Source organism: Alexandromys fortis, unplaced genomic scaffold, assembly GCF_014885135.2.
Source record: "Alexandromys fortis isolate MF-2015 unplaced genomic scaffold, M_Fortis_MF-2015_v1.1 scaffold_87, whole genome shotgun sequence".
Taxonomy (NCBI): Eukaryota; Metazoa; Chordata; class Mammalia; order Rodentia; family Cricetidae; genus Alexandromys; species Alexandromys fortis.
This window is the reverse complement of record NW_026067971.1, coordinates 4,973,895-4,991,784: the sequence shown is the minus strand read 5'-3', so window position 1 is coordinate 4,991,784 and position 17,890 is coordinate 4,973,895. Positions and strand designations below refer to the sequence as shown.

The 17,890-nt window shown below is 40.4% G+C and overlaps 1 protein-coding gene across 1 annotated transcript in view; it reads right to left on the bottom strand.

The window, feature by feature from the left end:
* The window catches only part of LOC126509656 (ATP-binding cassette sub-family G member 3-like), a 34,021-nt gene that overhangs the window by 5,139 nt on the left and 10,992 nt on the right, over window positions 1-17,890 (bottom strand). The window contains exons 6-13 of the mRNA XM_050155671.1: window positions 17,116-17,267; window positions 15,877-15,978; window positions 14,677-14,924; window positions 11,939-12,021; window positions 5,278-5,367; window positions 3,724-3,848; window positions 1,282-1,436; window positions 811-900 (exon numbers count right to left, since the gene is read on the bottom strand). Coding sequence (XP_050011628.1) covers window positions 811-900; window positions 1,282-1,436; window positions 3,724-3,848; window positions 5,278-5,367; window positions 11,939-12,021; window positions 14,677-14,924; window positions 15,877-15,978; window positions 17,116-17,267 — 1,045 coding nt within the window. The remainder of the gene's footprint in view (window positions 1-810; window positions 901-1,281; window positions 1,437-3,723; window positions 3,849-5,277; window positions 5,368-11,938; window positions 12,022-14,676; window positions 14,925-15,876; window positions 15,979-17,115; window positions 17,268-17,890) is intronic.

Here is a 17,890-nt window from a genome sequence, read left to right as displayed (position 1 = left end):
GTTTAAACAGAAAAAGGGGAAGTGATGTGGGAGTGTCATATATCAATCTGTTGATTTCATTGGTTAAGTAATAGTAAACCAACTGCTTGGCCTCATAGCTTAGAACATAGGTGGGTGGAATAAACAGAATAGAATTCTGGGCGGAAGAGGAAGTGAGGTCAGACTCTGCTCTGCTCCCGGAGAGACCCAACAGCTCTGCTCTCTGGAGCAGAGACTCCAGGATGGACGGAGGCTAGACTCTTCCAGGTAAGCACACCTTGGGGTGCTTACACACATCATTAGAAATGGGCTAGTCCAGGTGCGAGAATTAGCCTGTAAGGGCTAGAGTTCATGGGCCAAGCAGTTCTTAAATGAATACAGTTTGTGTGTTGTTATTTCAGGCATAAGCTAGCCAAGTGGCCTGGGTGTTGGGGACGCAGCCCCGCCGCTCATATTTCAACAAGTTCTGGGTATCACAGTGCTTCTTTCTTATATTTTCCTGAAATAAACTATACATCGCAGTCGCTGATCCTTTATTTATTTATTTCCTTATTGGGCAGAATCACAACTGCTTGCTTTTCATAGTATTATCTACCTTTCCCCTTTGCCCTGAGGTTTTTTGTCACCATTTGTTTCCCTCAAATAAAACATGACTATGAAAAATCCCAGATGACTCACTTAAAACTAATAGGATAGTTCCCATCTTCTGCTCCTAGAAGGAAAATTTTTGGCAGCGACTGATTAAAGATTACAGCTGGGGAAAGGACTTGGGAATCATTTCAGTTGTTACAGTTGGAGAACCCCAATACAGTGACAGACAGGACAACTTACTGTAAACCCATAATGCGGAATGCTCAAGTACTGAATCCATGAGAGCCCAGGTAAGAAGCTTCCAGAATATAGTGACCGACCTGAGAAAACCTATGAAGAACAAATCTATGAATTAGAATCAGTCCAGTGACAAAGAATTCTAGACAAGATCCTCCCTCTTCAAGACCCCTTCATCCTTCTGACTGTTTCTTCTTAGATCAGCTCTTTAAAATGTTCTTCAGTAAACTTTAAACAGAATTCTTCATGTTAAAACCAAAGTTCTTTGTGGTTGGTAAAAGAATGCCCCCTCCTCTCTGGATGTCAAGCCCTACAATAATATCTTCTGAAGAGTGGATGGGGTGGGGTGGGGGTAGATGGGGGGAGCAGGAGAACAGAAGTAGTGGGAATTGGGATAGGGAAGTAAAATGAAAAAGATCTTTTTTAAAAAAGTAAATTAAAAAATTACAAAAGAAAACCACAATTCACACTCACCAGCATGAACACAAAGTAGATGGTCACAGATAGAGTTGGTACAGCCACTGCATTCCCCCCTGCTTTGAAACACAGTGGCAGTGAGCTGGCCGAATAAGCCAACATCATGACAGTAAAAAACATAGTGAAGAAACCCTTCACATCTGTATTTACTCCTTAGGAAAAAAATAAAGTAGGATCAGTTCATCACCTAAGTCAAGAGATTGTACATATTTCAAATAACACTTTAATAGTCAATGAGACTGGTAACAGTTTCATGGCCACCCAACTTCTCTGCGTCTCTAACTGTGTCCTGATTATGTGGATGCTGGGAACAAAATTTCAGGCCTTTGGAGGAGCAGCATGTGATCTTAACCAATGAGCCTCTCTCCATCTCCATCGCATGGCTTTATTTCTACACCTGACACAAAACATATTTCCATATATTAGCTGCTCTCCTCTATACACAACTATGAGCAATTTACAGGCTCCTGACATGGAGAGCTACAGGAAATACAACTGGCCAAAATTGTATTGCATTCTTTCACAGTGGAATCAGCAATGCAACACATTCATGTTCACATTCCCCTGTGTTTATTATAACTGCGTTAGTAATGAAACTGGGATCAGGGCTGTGCCAGTTAGTTGTTTTGTAAATTTAACATGAGCTAGGGTCATATGGAAAGAGGGAACCTTACTAAGAAAATGCTTCCTTTAGATTGGCAGGTAGGCAAGCCTGTGGGGACATTTTCTTGATGGATGATTTATGTGGGAGGTCTTAGACATCTGTGGATGATGCCATCCCTGGGCAGTGGTCCTGGGTTCTACAGGAAGGCAGGCTGGGGAAGCCATTAGGAGCCAGTAAGCAGCACTCCTCATGGCCTCTGCTTCACTCCCTGCCCCCAGGGTCCTGCCTGAGTTCCTGCCCTGACTTTCCTTCTTAAAGGACATTGAACTGTAAAATGAAATAAACCCTTTCCTCCACAAGTTGATTCTGGTCATGGTGTTTGTCACAGTACTAGAAACCTATCCAGGGCAAGGGTTAAACAACCGTGCAGTGATTTTAATATTGAGAAGATGGGAGGGTGCCTGCAACTTTAGTTTTCCTAGAAAATCACCATATAACTTCTTTGGAGGAAAGCGATGGGTTCCAAAACTGATTTGGAATCTATATGGTGCTAGTGTTATAAGACATGTATAGTCCTGTGTTTTATAACAGTCACAAGGACACAGAGTCTGGGGGAGCTGAGTTCAATGCCTAATTGTTTTCAGAGTTAATGTTAAGATTATCAAGATGAGTATGGTACACATGTGTGTATGGGTATGCATGTGACATGATGTGCATGTGCCAAGGTGTGCATGAGCCATGGTGTGCAGGTGAAGTTTAAGGACAACTTTCTGGAATGATTCTTCCGCTGTGATTCTGAGTATCAAATTCAGGTTGTCTGGCTTACAGAACAAGTAATTTGCCCATGGCCTAAATGACTGGCTCTGAATGGTAAATCTGTTATAAAACAAAGTCTAAGCTTTATCAGTGCTTCTCTCTCTCTCTCTCTCTCTCTCTCTCTCTCTCTCTCTCTCTCTCTCTCTGTGTGTGTGTGTGTGTATGTGTGTGTGAAAAGTATGTAAACTCTCAGCACTTAGTCTATGATAAAGTTTAACCATAATGCACAAATGAATCGGTGCACATATTTCAAATAACTTTTATATTATTTAATTTCAACAAACCTCAAATTCAGTAGCCTTTTTCTTTTTAAGATTAGGTAGCATAATACACTAATACACTGTGTGCATTTAAGTTCTTTTAAACACACACACATATGTATGAGATATTATGCTCATTTCTATATTTTATATGCAAATACAGAGACATATACAGAAACACAGAGAAAATATACAACTGGGCTAAGGAGATGGCTCACTAATTAAAAGCATGTGCTATTATTGCAGATACCCCAGATTCTGTTCCCAGGACCTACACAGTGGCTCAGATTCTGTAACTACAATTCCAGGGGATCTGATGTCCTCTTCTGGCCACCCAGGCACTACACTGCATCCACTTAGTGCACACACAGGACAGATACACAGACAGACCACACACACACACACACACACACAAAATCCGGCAAATACACCAATAAAGAAAAATAAACATTTTATAACATGTGTGATAGATATCTAAAATTGACCTTGCTCCATTGGCACTGTCTCAAATGTGTACGCTATTTCCACACTCATTATAGAGCACAGAATCTCTAGTAAAGCACAGTTTCATAAACATATTTTGTAGTGTTTTGTGATCAAGTCTTAGAGCCTTTTCTCCCACTGAACTCCTGTTTTGATGGCACACAGTGAAGACGTGCTTTTCTACTTACAATTTTCTACTTTAGGCTTTCTACAGTTGTACAAAGCAAAACATGCTCCCCCAAGAGTAAAGACGCATTCTCTTGCTTTGTCACTTACCTGCTATGCTGAATACTATAACAGTAAATATAATACTTGGGAATAACCTTCTGGGTACCAGCTCACCGAACAATTTCCCAAGGAAATATGATGACACTCTGTAATATCCACTGGTGTGCTCATGTCTACAGAGACAAACATCACGTTATACAATTTTAAATTAGTCCAGGTGAGATGCTGGCTACATTGACTTCTGCTACCACAGGGAGCCTAACAGCACAGTGTCCTCTGTGCTCAAGACTCACTCCCATAATGCCCCATCTTAGGGACCAGCCACTCTAGGTCAGCAGCCTCATGACATTCTCACTATTATTCTCTCCACCAGAGAACTCTCCCCTTTTTTGTCCACTCTGGACAAACAACAGCCTCTCCAGGGAAACAGTTTGATGTGCCCACTCTCCCCAGAGTCTCTGCCCTCTGAAGCTGACTCCCTAAGGAGGAGCTCATTCGTACCTCACCTCAGACAGTGGTCATGGAGATTCCTCTCCTTCCAGTTCTTATGAAGAAGGTAACACTGTCACTCTGAGGTCACAGTGTACCTTCAGGACACCACATCCTTCTCTTTTGCTACCCTCACTTTAGGACAATTGTATTCCTTTGATAATCTCTCTTTACAACCACGAATTGCTACCAGATGCCAAATGTAACCCTTCTCCTTCCTGGTTCTTCCAAATCCCAAGCTTTTACCCTTCAGGTGACTTCAGCATATATCTGATTTTTTTTGAGACAATCTCAGAAATTTCTTACAGTTTTGCGTTAAATTCTATATGTACCCAACAATGACCAAGTTCCTATCTCTTCCCCAGCCCCAAATGCTGGGATTACAGACATACAGCCATTTTCGGGGTTTTGTGGCACTGTGACTCTAACACAGGATTTCATGCACACAAAGCCAGCGCTCTACCAACTGAGCAAGACCCTCATCTCCTCTCTGATGACTCCTCTCCATGGCATGCAGTTGGGACCATACCTATCTTGGCCATCTTTGAGAGCAGGGAATCCTAAGCATAGACCACCAGGAAACGGTTCTTCCATGCTTGACAACACGGGACATAAACAGCTCTTTCATATGCAGCTGCTGTGTGGCTCTTTCCAGCCCTGCATCATGAGGATCCTGATTCTTGTGCAGCTGTGTCTCTCCATCTTCAATGTGCTGCTGAACCCACTACACCCAAGCTCTATGAAACCCCTGACATCCTTCTTCGGGGGCATCATGAATATCCTGTGATTTTCATCAGTTCCTTACTACTGTGTTGTCTGAAGCAATGAGATCTAGTGGTCTCACCTCAATTTTGAAATTTTTCTTTGAGCAGCAGAACCCTCTGCCCTTGATTCCCCCCCTTTTTTTAGTTAATATTAATAATCTCTTTACATACATCAAAAATAATTATACCACATGATAAACACAAAATTACATAATTTCTTTATTTTCAACTAAATAAGAAAAGGGGAAATTACTGATAATTCATGAGATAACATTCTAGGCCCAACAATGAATGTAATTAATTTGATTGTTATCCCCTGATTCCTGCTTCTGGAGCAAAGGCTACTTACAGAAAGCGATTCCTGTCAATCATGAAGAGATCTCCGGTAGACACACTTGTGAAGCACTGGAAGACCGTGAGCAAGAAGAGGAGGTTTGCTCTGCCAGAAGAGAATGAAGGCAAAAACAACAGTAAGTTCAACATTAGGATGGGTTCTTTCCAATACACCTTGTTCTGTAGAATAAATAACATTACACAGATCTGTTCTAAAAAAAAAAAAAAAAAAAAAAAAAAAGACTGGAGAAATGGCTCCGCAATAAAGAGTACGTTTTGCTCTTGCAGAGGACCCGAGTTTGGTTGGCAGCACCCACATAGCAGATCACAGTCATCTGTCACTCTAGTTCAAGAGGATTCTGTGCCAGCTAGTTTTATGTAAACTTGACACAAGCTAGGCTAATCTGAAAGAGAGAACCTCAATTGAGAAATGCCTCCATAAGATCCAGCTGTAACTCATTTTCTTAATTACTAATGGTTGGGAGAGGGCCCATCTCATTGTGGGTGATACATCCCAGAGGTTCTAAGAAAGCCGAGCAAGACAGTAAGCAGGACCCATCGTGACCTCTGCAGATCCCTGCCTAATTGGGTTCCCCCTGTCCTGACTTCCTTCAATGTTGGATGACAATGTGAGAATGTTAGCTGAATAAAACCTTTCCTCCCCAACTTGCCTTTGGTGATGTGTTTAGCCACAGCAATAGTAACCCAAACTGAGGCAGGATCCAATGCCTCCTTCTGATAGCCACAGGTCTCAGGGCACACACATGGTATGGACATAAATTTCAAAAAAAAAAAATTCAGGCACATAAAAATAAAATAACTATTAAAAAAGAAAGAAGGATAATGTAGAACTGTTCTGGTTTAAAAGGTCAGGAAGAATGAGTCCTGTGAGTTAGTCTCCTCTGTTTCCATAAACAGTATCTATTACTGGAAGTTTGTCCTCTAAAATCCAACAATTTGATAATGGCCCTTAATGTAACAATACTAGAGTATGCAATTTAGGGGTTAACTGATTGTAGATGAAATCATGAGAGTGGAGCCCCAGGATGTCATCTCTGTCATCATCACCTCATCATGGGAAGAAACAGCATTGCAGTGTCTGCCACGAGAGAGAAGGTGGCCAGACAGGAAGAGCCTGAGAGAGAATCCTCACCTCAGACTCTCACACTGCACTGTGGAGACACATTGCTTTTAAATCCACTGAATCTGCTGCATTTACTCATGGCAGCCCAACCCAACTTCAATTTAACTAAAAGAATCGTAAGCATCGTGCTAATAAAGAGAGAAACATAAAGATAAATAAAGCTCCAACAAGTTTTCATACTCAGTTGGCTGCATTGATTTACAGAAGAGTAAGAAGGAAAACATGAAACAGTGGGGGAATCCCCACTCAGCGGCTTACTACAGACACAAACTATAAAAACATCTTTAAAGCCCTAATGATCATCCCTAAAATAGGCCAAGCAACTTCTTGCATAGTTTCCAAAGAGTTCAAAAAAGGGATCCAGTCATGCTTATCTATGAAGAAATAATTTTTGATTATGTGATAGGAGATGGTAAGCAGAAGAAAGGGGAAGTAAAAGGCCTTCCGCAGTTACCTGTTTTCTGGACACACATGTCAGGTTCCTCAAAGACAAACGGTATCTGGGTCCTAACAGCCTGCTACACCTTTTCAACTAAAGTCAGAAGTTATTAACTTTTTATCTAGATACACAGTGGTGGTGATATCAGAGCAGATGATTGGGACCTTATTGGAGACGAGTTTCCTTCTCCATCAAAGAAAAATTCCATTTTACAATCTATAAAAGGCCAGATTAAAGAAAGAGGATGGGAAAAAAAGACAAGCTAAGAATGGGGAAGATTCTGAGAAGAGGAGGAAGCAAGATCTCCAAACTCCTGGAATTTGAGGTACAGAGGCATGAGGATCACTGCAGCTTGAGGCCAGCCTGGGCTACATGATAAGTTCTGGATCTGTCAGGTCATAACTGTGGCCCTGCTTCAAAGGTCCAAACATAGAGCAGAGGGCCTGTGCACCACGTGACCAACAATACAGTGGGGAACTTGGGCATCCAGTCACCAAACAGAGAAGAGAACCTGGAACTAAAGCCAGCCTGGGCTACTTGACAAATTCTTGACCTGTCAAGTCACAACCGTGGACCACACTCAAAGGACCAAACAACAGCAAAGGACCAACCATAGAGTGGAGGACCTGGGTTCTCCTCCTCTCCTGATGAGTCTGTCTTGCTTCCAAAGCTTCACTCTACTAAATGCACAACTTTCTCTCTCCACTCTTCCATTCCCACACACATTCATTCCTGGTGCTCATGGCATTCTCCCTCTCTGTCTCCAACAAATTGTCTTCAAGTTCCATCCTGTTTACTTTCCTATGTTTTTATCAACAAAACCAAGAATTTAGGAAGGGAACTTTATGGCCCTGGCTATCCTTAACCATATATATCACATCTACTTTCTAATCTGGCTTTTTAGAGGTTATAATTGTAGACTGAAAATCTATAACTACACATTTAGGTGTAAAACTAATATGATTCATGACCTATTTTATGAAATAAGTATATCAAACTAAATAGGGTGATGTCCATCTCTACAAATATGCCTCATTTTCATAGTAACATATTAGAAATGTATTCTCAGAAACCTTGAAGTGTGTATTAATATTTGCTGCACTGAGTGTGCTGTGCAATTTATCTCAAAGTAAAAGCATCTGATTTCTCCCATTTAACAGATTTTATACTCTTAGCGAATCTGTGTCTCCTCACTCCTCACTGCCCTGACAACGAGCACTATGCTGACAGGAGGTCAATTCCTTTAAAATCCACATGTCAGAGAAACACATTTGCTTCCTAGGCTTGGACTATTTTACTTTGCATGATGTTCCTCAGATCTTCAGTTCTATCCATATTGTTACAAATTCCCATGTTGAATATAAGCAGCATTCAGAGTCACATCTGCTTTACCGTTTACGTGAACTTAGATCCCCTAACTTTGTTACTATGCATGGTGCTCCAGCGAACATCAGTCTTCACATGAACTTTGAGCAAATGATTTTAAATATACATGTAAGTATGCACAGCATAAATGCCTGTATCCAATTATTTCTTTCAGTGCCTTCTTCTTAATGTTTGACTGCCACCTCAACCCTATACTGCTGTTGAGCCAAGGGAGCTCAAACATGACAAAATTCAAACCCAGTTCCTTGATATAAGTTGGACAAAGTACAAGGACAACATTGGATCCAAATATAAGAACCATCTCTGGCCTCCTAAACATTACTGATGAAGAAAATATTTATATTGACCCTGAAAATAATGTAATGGCTTAATTGCATAGATGATGTTAAGGAAGTATTTAAAATTGTCCTATTAAAGTTTCTTTACCTGTGGTAATTGTCATGACCAAAAGCAACTTACAGAGAGTGGGATTTATCTGGCTTACATATCCAGAACACATCCATTTTTGAGGAAAGTCATATAGGAATTCAAGGCAGGATCTTGGAGGCAGAGATGGAATCTGGGGCCGCAGATGAGTGATCCTTACTGACTTGTTCCACCTGCTTTATATACAACTTGGAAACACCTGCCCAGAGTTGGTACTACTTCCAGTGGCCTGGCCCTTCCCACATTCAGTATTAATCAAGAAAATATCCCATGGACTTGCCTACACGTCAACCTGATAGATGAATTTTCTTAACTAAGCTTCCTTCTCCCCACATGACCATGGCTGGTGTCAAGTAGGCAAAAAACTAACCAGCGCACAAACCAAAACTATCAACCATTTATCAGGAAGACTGGAATAAACCACACACAAAGGCCATTGTCACACAGTTCAGCTTCTTATACAATACTGAATGAGGGGACGTGAAAAATACAAATTAAGAACATTTCACAATTTCTAAAAAGAATATGAAGCAACAGCTAATAAGGATCTTCTTTATGTCTGCATTTTCCAAGAACATTTCCACATCAGGTTTTTTGGAACTATGTCTACAAGCCTCCTGTAACAGTGCCTACACCGTCTGCCTTGTTGTCTATGCTGTTCTGGGTTAAGATGTGCCATCTACATGGGCACAAACCAAGAACTAGAAGGTTTGGAAAGCATTCAGATCTTGGCCTTCAGGGAAGGAGAAGAGGGCAGAATGGAGACAGACGTACCAGGAATCTCACTGCAGACTAACTTCCAATTCAAACAGAAGACAATTCATAGAATAACTGATTTTTATGCTTATTTTTTCTTCAAATATAATAAGTATCTTCCACACAGCAAAGCATATTTGTGGGGCTGTGAAGCTGGCCCACTTAGCAAAGTGTCTGGCATGCAGTCTTGACGAGCTGAGTTCAAATGCCTAGGACACATGGAAAAGTCCCCAGGCACAGGACTTCTCATCTATAACTCCAGAGATGAAGGATACAGGGGTGGACACTTGGAGCTCATCAGCCAGCCCAGCCAAGTCAATGAGCTCTAGGTTCAGTGAGGGACCTGCCTTGATAAAGGAAGTGGATGGACATCAATGAAAACATGGCATCAACCTCTGACCTCCACATGCAGACACATGCATACTCAGCAATATGCATGTGTGTATACATCCACATGAACATGAGTCCACCTGACACAAACCTGGACAAATAACACCTCTTGATCGATCTATCTATCTATCTATCTATCTATCTATCTATCTATCTATCTATCTATATGTATATCTTTCTTTCTCTCTCGCTCTCTCAAGAGAAGCTTCCTGAAGTTCTTAATCATCTTTCCTTAATAGTCAAGCCTCTCTGGCCACTGAGAGGTACCCTGAGGCTGTGGGTGTCAACTAGGGAGCCCAGTTGAGCAAATAGTGGTGTGTCACACATAAAATACAATGAAAATTCTGAAAATTGTGATCCTGATGAGAAACACTTTTGTGAGCATGCTATAGTCATCAAAAACTTTATAAAGGATATCTTTAAAGCCACGTTATAACTCAAACTAAACAAAGACCACAAAAGTGGCATCCACAGAACAAGTCAGGAAAAACTGAGTCTCATCCTATCACCCCACACTCACATTCATACAAACCCACCTTACTCAAGAAAATTGGCACTGGAGCAACCAAAGAAGAATAAATAGGTAAACTAAAAACATTTGTGTACCAAGGCATTATAAACAGATAAAAGAAAAACACAGAGAAGGGAAGAAATGTATGTGGATCATGTATTTGGTCACATCTCAGAAACAAAAATAACCTTAACTCAATAGTAAGGAAAAATTAAGGGCCATAGAAAATTAAGTTATAGTTCAGCAGGTAAGATGACTGCCCCCAAGCTTGATGACCTTGAGTACAATCCTTCAAACCCATCTGTTGGGGGATCAGCTGTCAATTGTTTTCTGACATCCATATGCATGCTGCAGTGATGTGGGAAGTCCTTCTAGATATGTGTTGCTTTTATCGGTTAAAGAATAAAGAAGCTGCTTTTGGCCAGTGACTTAACAGAATAATAGCCCAGCTGGAAAAGATATATATAGAGAGTAGGTGGAGTTAGGGAAGACACTATGAAGTCTACACCAGAGACAGACTCATTGGAACCTTACTGGTAAGCCACAGCCACATGGCAATACACAGATTAATAGAAATGGGTTAATTTAAGATATAAGAGTAAGCCAGAAACACACTTAAGCTATTGGCCAAACAATATTGCAAATAGTATAGTTTCTGAGTGATTATTTCGTGGTCTGAGCAGCCAGAAATGAACAAGCAGCCTCTGCATACACTGTAGGACACACATGCCCACACATATACACATACTAAAGAAATAAATAATTGTGGAATAAAAAGAAAATATTCCTATTTAAAATGAGAAATAGCAGATACTTCATAGAACAACCAAGAAATTGTGATTTATTTTTCTTAGATATATTATTATAGACAAGGAAGAACACAAGTTTTAGTGAGGATGTGTTCTGATGATGAAGATACAAAATAGTACAGTGAAACTGGAGATGGCTGTTCCTTAAAGAATTAACCCAATCGCCTATGATTTGGGAACTCTAGCTTTCTACCTTAAAGACAAAAGTCCAGGGCTCAAACAGATGGACTTGCACACTCAGCAGCATGGTTCACAGCAACCAAACGTGAGAGAAAATCACATTTCCATCCACAATGAATGGGAAGCAACACAGCATGTTCATACAATGGGTAATTGTTCTGCCTTACAGAACCCAAGGAATCCCCACACATGCTACACTTTGATGAGCCCTGAGGACATCACATTAATGGAAACAAGCCAGCCAAAACAAATACAAACAACACCAAAACACAGAGACACTTGTGTGACTCCAATTCAGGGTACCCATGTTAGTAATATTCAGTGACAGAAGGGAGTCTTCTTTCAGAGCTGTGGGGTTCCACTAGGGAAGATGAAAATCACCCTAGATGTAGAGTGTGGTGATAGTTGCGTAACATGAAGCTACTCTTTACACTAAAACTGGCAAAATGTGAAATGTGTGGTGTGTGTAGTTTCCTACTCTCTATACACAAACACATGTGGAAAAGAGGTCTTCCACTCATTACCAACCTGCTCTATCATGTGATAAAATGCTTACTCTGTTCTTGTCTCAAATTCCAATTCTTCATAGATTTATATAAGTTTGAACAAAGTGTCAAAATTTTCTCATTTGCTTACCTTGTTTGGACTTCGGTACAAACATTTCGTAGGACAAGGAAACTGGTACCCACAATCACGGCCAGTAAGAATGTGATAATTGCCTTTCAAAAAGAAAACAGGGAAAAGAAAAAAATTTCCATTGGGAGTAGAAAGTATTCTACACATTGTCCATTATTTTAAAATCCTAATCAGATCTCTCCAGTAAGATGAACACTATATTTTGGCCAGATGCCCTGAGAGAATATAAAACACATGTGTTAAAAGAGTACTTGTATGTTAATGTGAAAATAAAGGTCTCTGCAATTAGAAGCTCCAACAGTGCAGATCCTGGAAAAGCTAAGACTTTTCCCAGTGCCCAACCAGGAATGGCCAGTGAATGACTCAGATCAGATTAAAACATGGATGACACAGGATGGGAGAGAATGCAGGTGCCTGGGGGTGGGGGGGGGTAGGAAACAAACCCAGGTAAGTGACAGAAAGTCTTCACCTAAACTGGGGTCTCAATTCTGGTGCCATCGAACATGTGCAACGTTCTGCTTCAAGTGGCTCAAACAAATTCAGGCTTTCTTTATTCTTATAGTTAGAAACAAGTGCATCCTAGGCCAGGGGGACAGCTCAGTGGCAGAGCCCTGCAGAACTACAAGTACAAATCAAATAATGAAATTAAAAATGACTCACAACACAGTTCCTAGCAATGGGATTTTGTGTCCTAAGAAGGGGTGAGCTGGTCCTTACCTGTGTCACCTTAGGGACATCTGTGCTGTGTGGGAACCAGCACTATTTCTGTCACCACAGTGATCATACAGCATCCTCTGGGTCACCCCAGTCTCCCATTGCCCATCACCTCTGTCACTGCCCCTCCATCAACCTCAGTTAGCGCAGCCTGTGCTCAAGTCTCACCTACGCTGCCAGCTCCTCCAGACCCTCATCACCCTCCATGTACACAATCTGTGCCGACCATCACAGGAGCCTGAACTGTTGTGGTTTTAGATTAAAATGACTTTAGAAGGTGCTTCGCTTAGCAAAGGAGTAAGGCTACATGATGCTGGAACTTATTTGGAAGATCCTATTATTCCTCGGATAATGTCTTAAAAGTAGAACATTATGATCTAAGGGTAAGGATCCTACCACATAATGTGATAAATTAGAGATCAAAATTCCAGGGCTTGGAAATATAGCTCAGCAGTTAAGAGCACTTGCTGCTCAGGCAGAACACCTGGAACTCAGTTTCCAGCACCCAAATGGCCCCTAACCACCTCCTGTAACTCCAGCTCAGAGAATTTGATGCCTTTTTCTGGCCTCCATGGACATGCACATGGTGTACAGATATACATGCAAGCAAAACACCCATACATGGAAAATAAATATATAAAAATATTAAAAATTAGTCCTCGATTCCCACATTGCTAACACACACACACACACGTCTTACCTCATAATATTTCCTCACTGTTGAACAGTGAGTAACTTAATTTGATGAATGTAACTCATTTTTTTTCAATCATATTGAATTTTTTTCCCAGAAAGAATGGACATAGAAAGATCTCTTTTATGACATAATGCTCAAGTAAAAGACCAAAGTGTTTGGAGCAACTGACAGTATAACTCAGATGAAGAATATTTACATACAGGCAGGGAAGTAGCAACATTGAAATATGAAAAGGGCAGCACACATGTTAAGAAGTAAATGGTGTTTCATTAGAACCAATAACACATGAACTTGCACACTCAACAGAAACTAACTGCCTGAGAATAAAATAGCAATGCACTAACAGCAGAACTGACTGTAAGTTCTCGTTGGACAGGGACAGGGATGTAGGTCTACTGTAGAGTGATTGCCCTCTAAGAGCTAAGGCCCCAGAATCAAATACTAACAGAGCAGAATCATCAACAATATTAAATAAAAGATAACTGAATAAGTAATGGCCCAATGAGCTGGTAGAACCAAATTTCTGTGTGGCATTCATGTTAAAAACAGAAAATCGTAAGTCATGATGATCCTTGTTACAGAGTCAGTTTAAAGAAAAATAGAACTTCACGTCCTCCCAGTTCCAGGTCGCTGACAGGGAAGAGCATTGTGCAGTCCAGTTACTGTGTGTGAGAGAGCTGCACTCTTGGAGTAGCTGCTGCTTTCACACACTGGAATCCTGATGAGGGAACAGCACTCTGCAGCTGGCTCATCTCAGGCAGTGGATGCTCAGGCTCCCTCAGAGCTGTTCTATGGCCCTGTCTCCTCATCACATGATTTCAACCACAGATCACCCGTCCTTTCCCTCTCCAGTCATCTCCACTCTTTCTCTACTTAAAGTTTCTTCAAGTCCATTCTCTCATCTGACAGGCTACAGTTTTATTTATTTATTTCCCTCACAAGGAAAGTTACATCAGGAAAAAGGCCTTTTACTCCTTGACTTATTCCTAGATTTTGAACTTGTAAGATGCACTAATGAAATAAAGCAGACAGGTGTGAGGAGCTCCCAGGTGTTCTGAGTTTTTTTTCATTCCTTGAATGAAGGTTTCTACTTGGATTAGTTATTAAAGTTCCTGTTAATAAAAAACAACCACTAAAAATGTTTCCATAAGAAAAAGTTAATCATAGTCTACTTGCTCTATTGAATATTTCTCTATGCCAGGCAGAGTGGAGATGACAAACACATGGAAGGAGCAGAAGATAAGTGTGACCCTGCAGTAGACTGACTCAGAAACAAATTGCTCTCACATGAATTTTTCACAATAAAATAAATAAGTCATTAGATTACCTGGATCCCAGTGGCCCTTGGAAAACCCAGGCAATTTTCAAATGAACGACAGATAATCCATTGAAGCTGATGCCAGAAAGAAGTGACACACGTGATCTGCAAGGCTGAGCTCCTCCCTGCCTTTGGTTTCCTTAAGAGTGGATCCAGTTCATCTTTCATTTTTCTGTATGAGGAGGACTGGGTATACATATTGGCTAAGTTTTCTCTGACTTGGTGCTGTCTCTCAGAAAGTTCTTTATATTTGTTGACTTCAGGATAAAAGTGGATAAAGACAAGAAATATTAGACAATAATTTAACTGATTTTTCTGAGATACTTTTCATGAATAACAGATAAATTAGGTATCAGCTTTTCTTCGAGACAGTCTCATATACCCTAGACTGGCCTCAAAGTTGCTCAGAAGCCAAGGGTGACCTTAAACTTCTCCAGGTCCTCCTGTTTCTGTCTTGAGTGCTGAGATTACAGACATGCACCTTTACACCCAGTTATGTGCTGATAGGAACTAAACTCAAGGCTTTGTCCATGCTAGGCAAGCACTCTATCAGCTGAGCTCCATCTTCAGCCCACCACATTGTGAGAATAAAAATATTACTCTTGTGTTAATTCATTTACAGATTATAAAAGTGTCCCTAACTGACCTGATTACAGTCATTATCCCACGGACACAACAAACTCAATGGCCAGTGACCATTGGAACCCCAATCCTTAACAAAGTTCTCCTTCCCTTATGAATCTCTACTTCTTAACATAAAACTCTGGTCTCTGATTTCTGCTTCAAGTGAATGCATATGTAAATGTACAAACTGCCAAGTATCTTATTTTTTGAAATGTTATAAACAAAGTCAGGCATGGTGACAAATCCCTGTAATACCTACACTTGGGATGTGAGGTAGAAAGAGCACACATTTAAGGCCAGTCTGGCTACATGAGCAAATCATATCTAAAACAATAACAAAGATAATATAACAAAACAATAGGTACGTTTACTTTTAACCCGAAATTTTCCTGTGACAATATCATATAAATATTCTTTTGTAAATTAAATAAAAAATACCCTGCACTAATGTCTATTAGCTAATTTTAGGGCCACTAATAAACATAAGACTAATTAATATAAAACATTATATTCTAATGAGATACATGATTGTGTTTCAGTGAAATCAGTTAGATGAAAACCTATGACTCTAGAAGCTTCATATACCATCATGGCCATCTTTCTCTGTGTCTAATAGAGCAGAAAAACCTCCGTTAATGATGTCCAGGAAGAAGTCTGCAGGGTTGTTGTGGGAATCATATTCATAACCTACAAAGAATCCAGACCAAGAACAAAAATGTGAGGATCCTCTTTCAGAGAGTGAGAAAGGGGAGGGGAGACAAAATCTAAGAATTTCCTCCTCTACTTGCTCTTCCCCTTCTACTTATCTATCCTATTATATATACTGTCATAATATTTCAGCAATCACTGCTTTACAGCCTATTGTTTACATGTGTGTGTTTATGTTGGTGCTATACATACATATACACAGACACATATGTAATACACAGACAAAGACAGAGTAGACATAGCCTAGACATAGACAGAGACAATTAGACATACATGCAAACTATACATATGAATAGACTAGACATAGATATAGTAACAGAGGTAGACTAAACATAGACATGAACATAGACATAGATATGTGAACTCTTCTTGTGAAAGAATCAATAGAATTTGGCCAGATTTTTATTGGACTCCATAGATGCACAAATGCTCACACATTTTTTAATGACAAAGATTAATCAACAGGAAAGAGTACTGGACAGCAAATATTTAAACCTATATTTGTAGTCAAAGATAATCATCCATTACTTAATCCATATTTCTCTAAGATGAAATTGATGAAATGAGCCATTAAAAAATATTTCACCATCCAATTTCAGTCAGAGAAAAACAGGCAGACCAAAAACATGAGTCCACAGAAGAAAGACTTGAGCAGCTATAGCTCCCAAGCATCGCCTAAACCTGAAATGCAAAGTTAATACTAGGTTAAGGAATGTCTCCACAGCTCTGTAGAGTCAGGTCACACTAGGAGAAAACTGAAAATCACCATCTGCTATGTGAGCAAGAACACATGATGCTAGGCCTTTCCAAAGCTGTTCAAGTGATGGATAACTGGGCCTGAGCCCTGCATGGTAATTAAGATGGTCATAACTGGGAAGCTGAACAAGAGACTCAGTAAAAATCTTGTAACACAGTCATGATACAGGACAGGAGAAAGGAAGAGACCTGCACAACAAGCCCATGCTGCACAAGCAACAGAACCCTGTCATTGATATTTAAAATGGAGAAGCCCACACACAGTAAGTCTGAATGAAGGCTAAGCAGCATTCCTGAGAGCCCCTGTTCTCTCTCCAGATCCCATGACTGAAGGAGCTTTCACAGCAAATCCAGCCATACCTGCAGATTTGAAGTACTCCAAAGCCTCCTGTGCAGGCCCGTGAAACATGACTTTTCCTGAGGCCACCAAGGTGAGGCTGTCAAAGAGTCTGAAGATGGAGTACGGGGGCTGATTAATGGAGAAGATGATTGTCTGTCCCCTCATAGACATCCTAAGGTTAAAGAGGGAAAAACCATAAGTCTCTTGACAGCTGAACCTTGAGATTCTGAAAAAAAATATTTTATTCCTGAAGTTATACTTTTAGTTCCCATTTCTGCTTGAATTTTCCTAAAAAACAACTTTACTCCCTGGTACTATGCACCTGATAGAGAAACCAAGTTAAAGCTTTTATTTAAAAGTCTAGAACTTCCAGAGTGTGGGCCATCACTAGTGCACTCAAGTGTTACCACATAGATCTCTGCACAGACTTCCAGACACTAAATCAGAATATCTGGGAGTCTGTGCAGGGATCCATATCATGAGCAGGCAGCCCTGGTGATTGACAAGTTCACCCAAGCTTGAGAAGCAATGACAGAGCAAACATTACAGCTGTGACTGTAAGCACAATTCTCGTCAATCATTCACACTTTCTGTCTCTTCAGGAATTGGATTTCACTGCTCTGATGATGTGACTCACATTCCTAACCACTTGCTCTCCCTAAACACTTCAGCAATAACCTCAGTTCAATTTTTATAATATTGGCATAAGTCATTTCTAATATAATTTCCCCTTTGTGTTGATAAGACTTAAAAGGTCAAGCAACAGACAAAGGGAACTCAGTTAGTAAGAGGCAA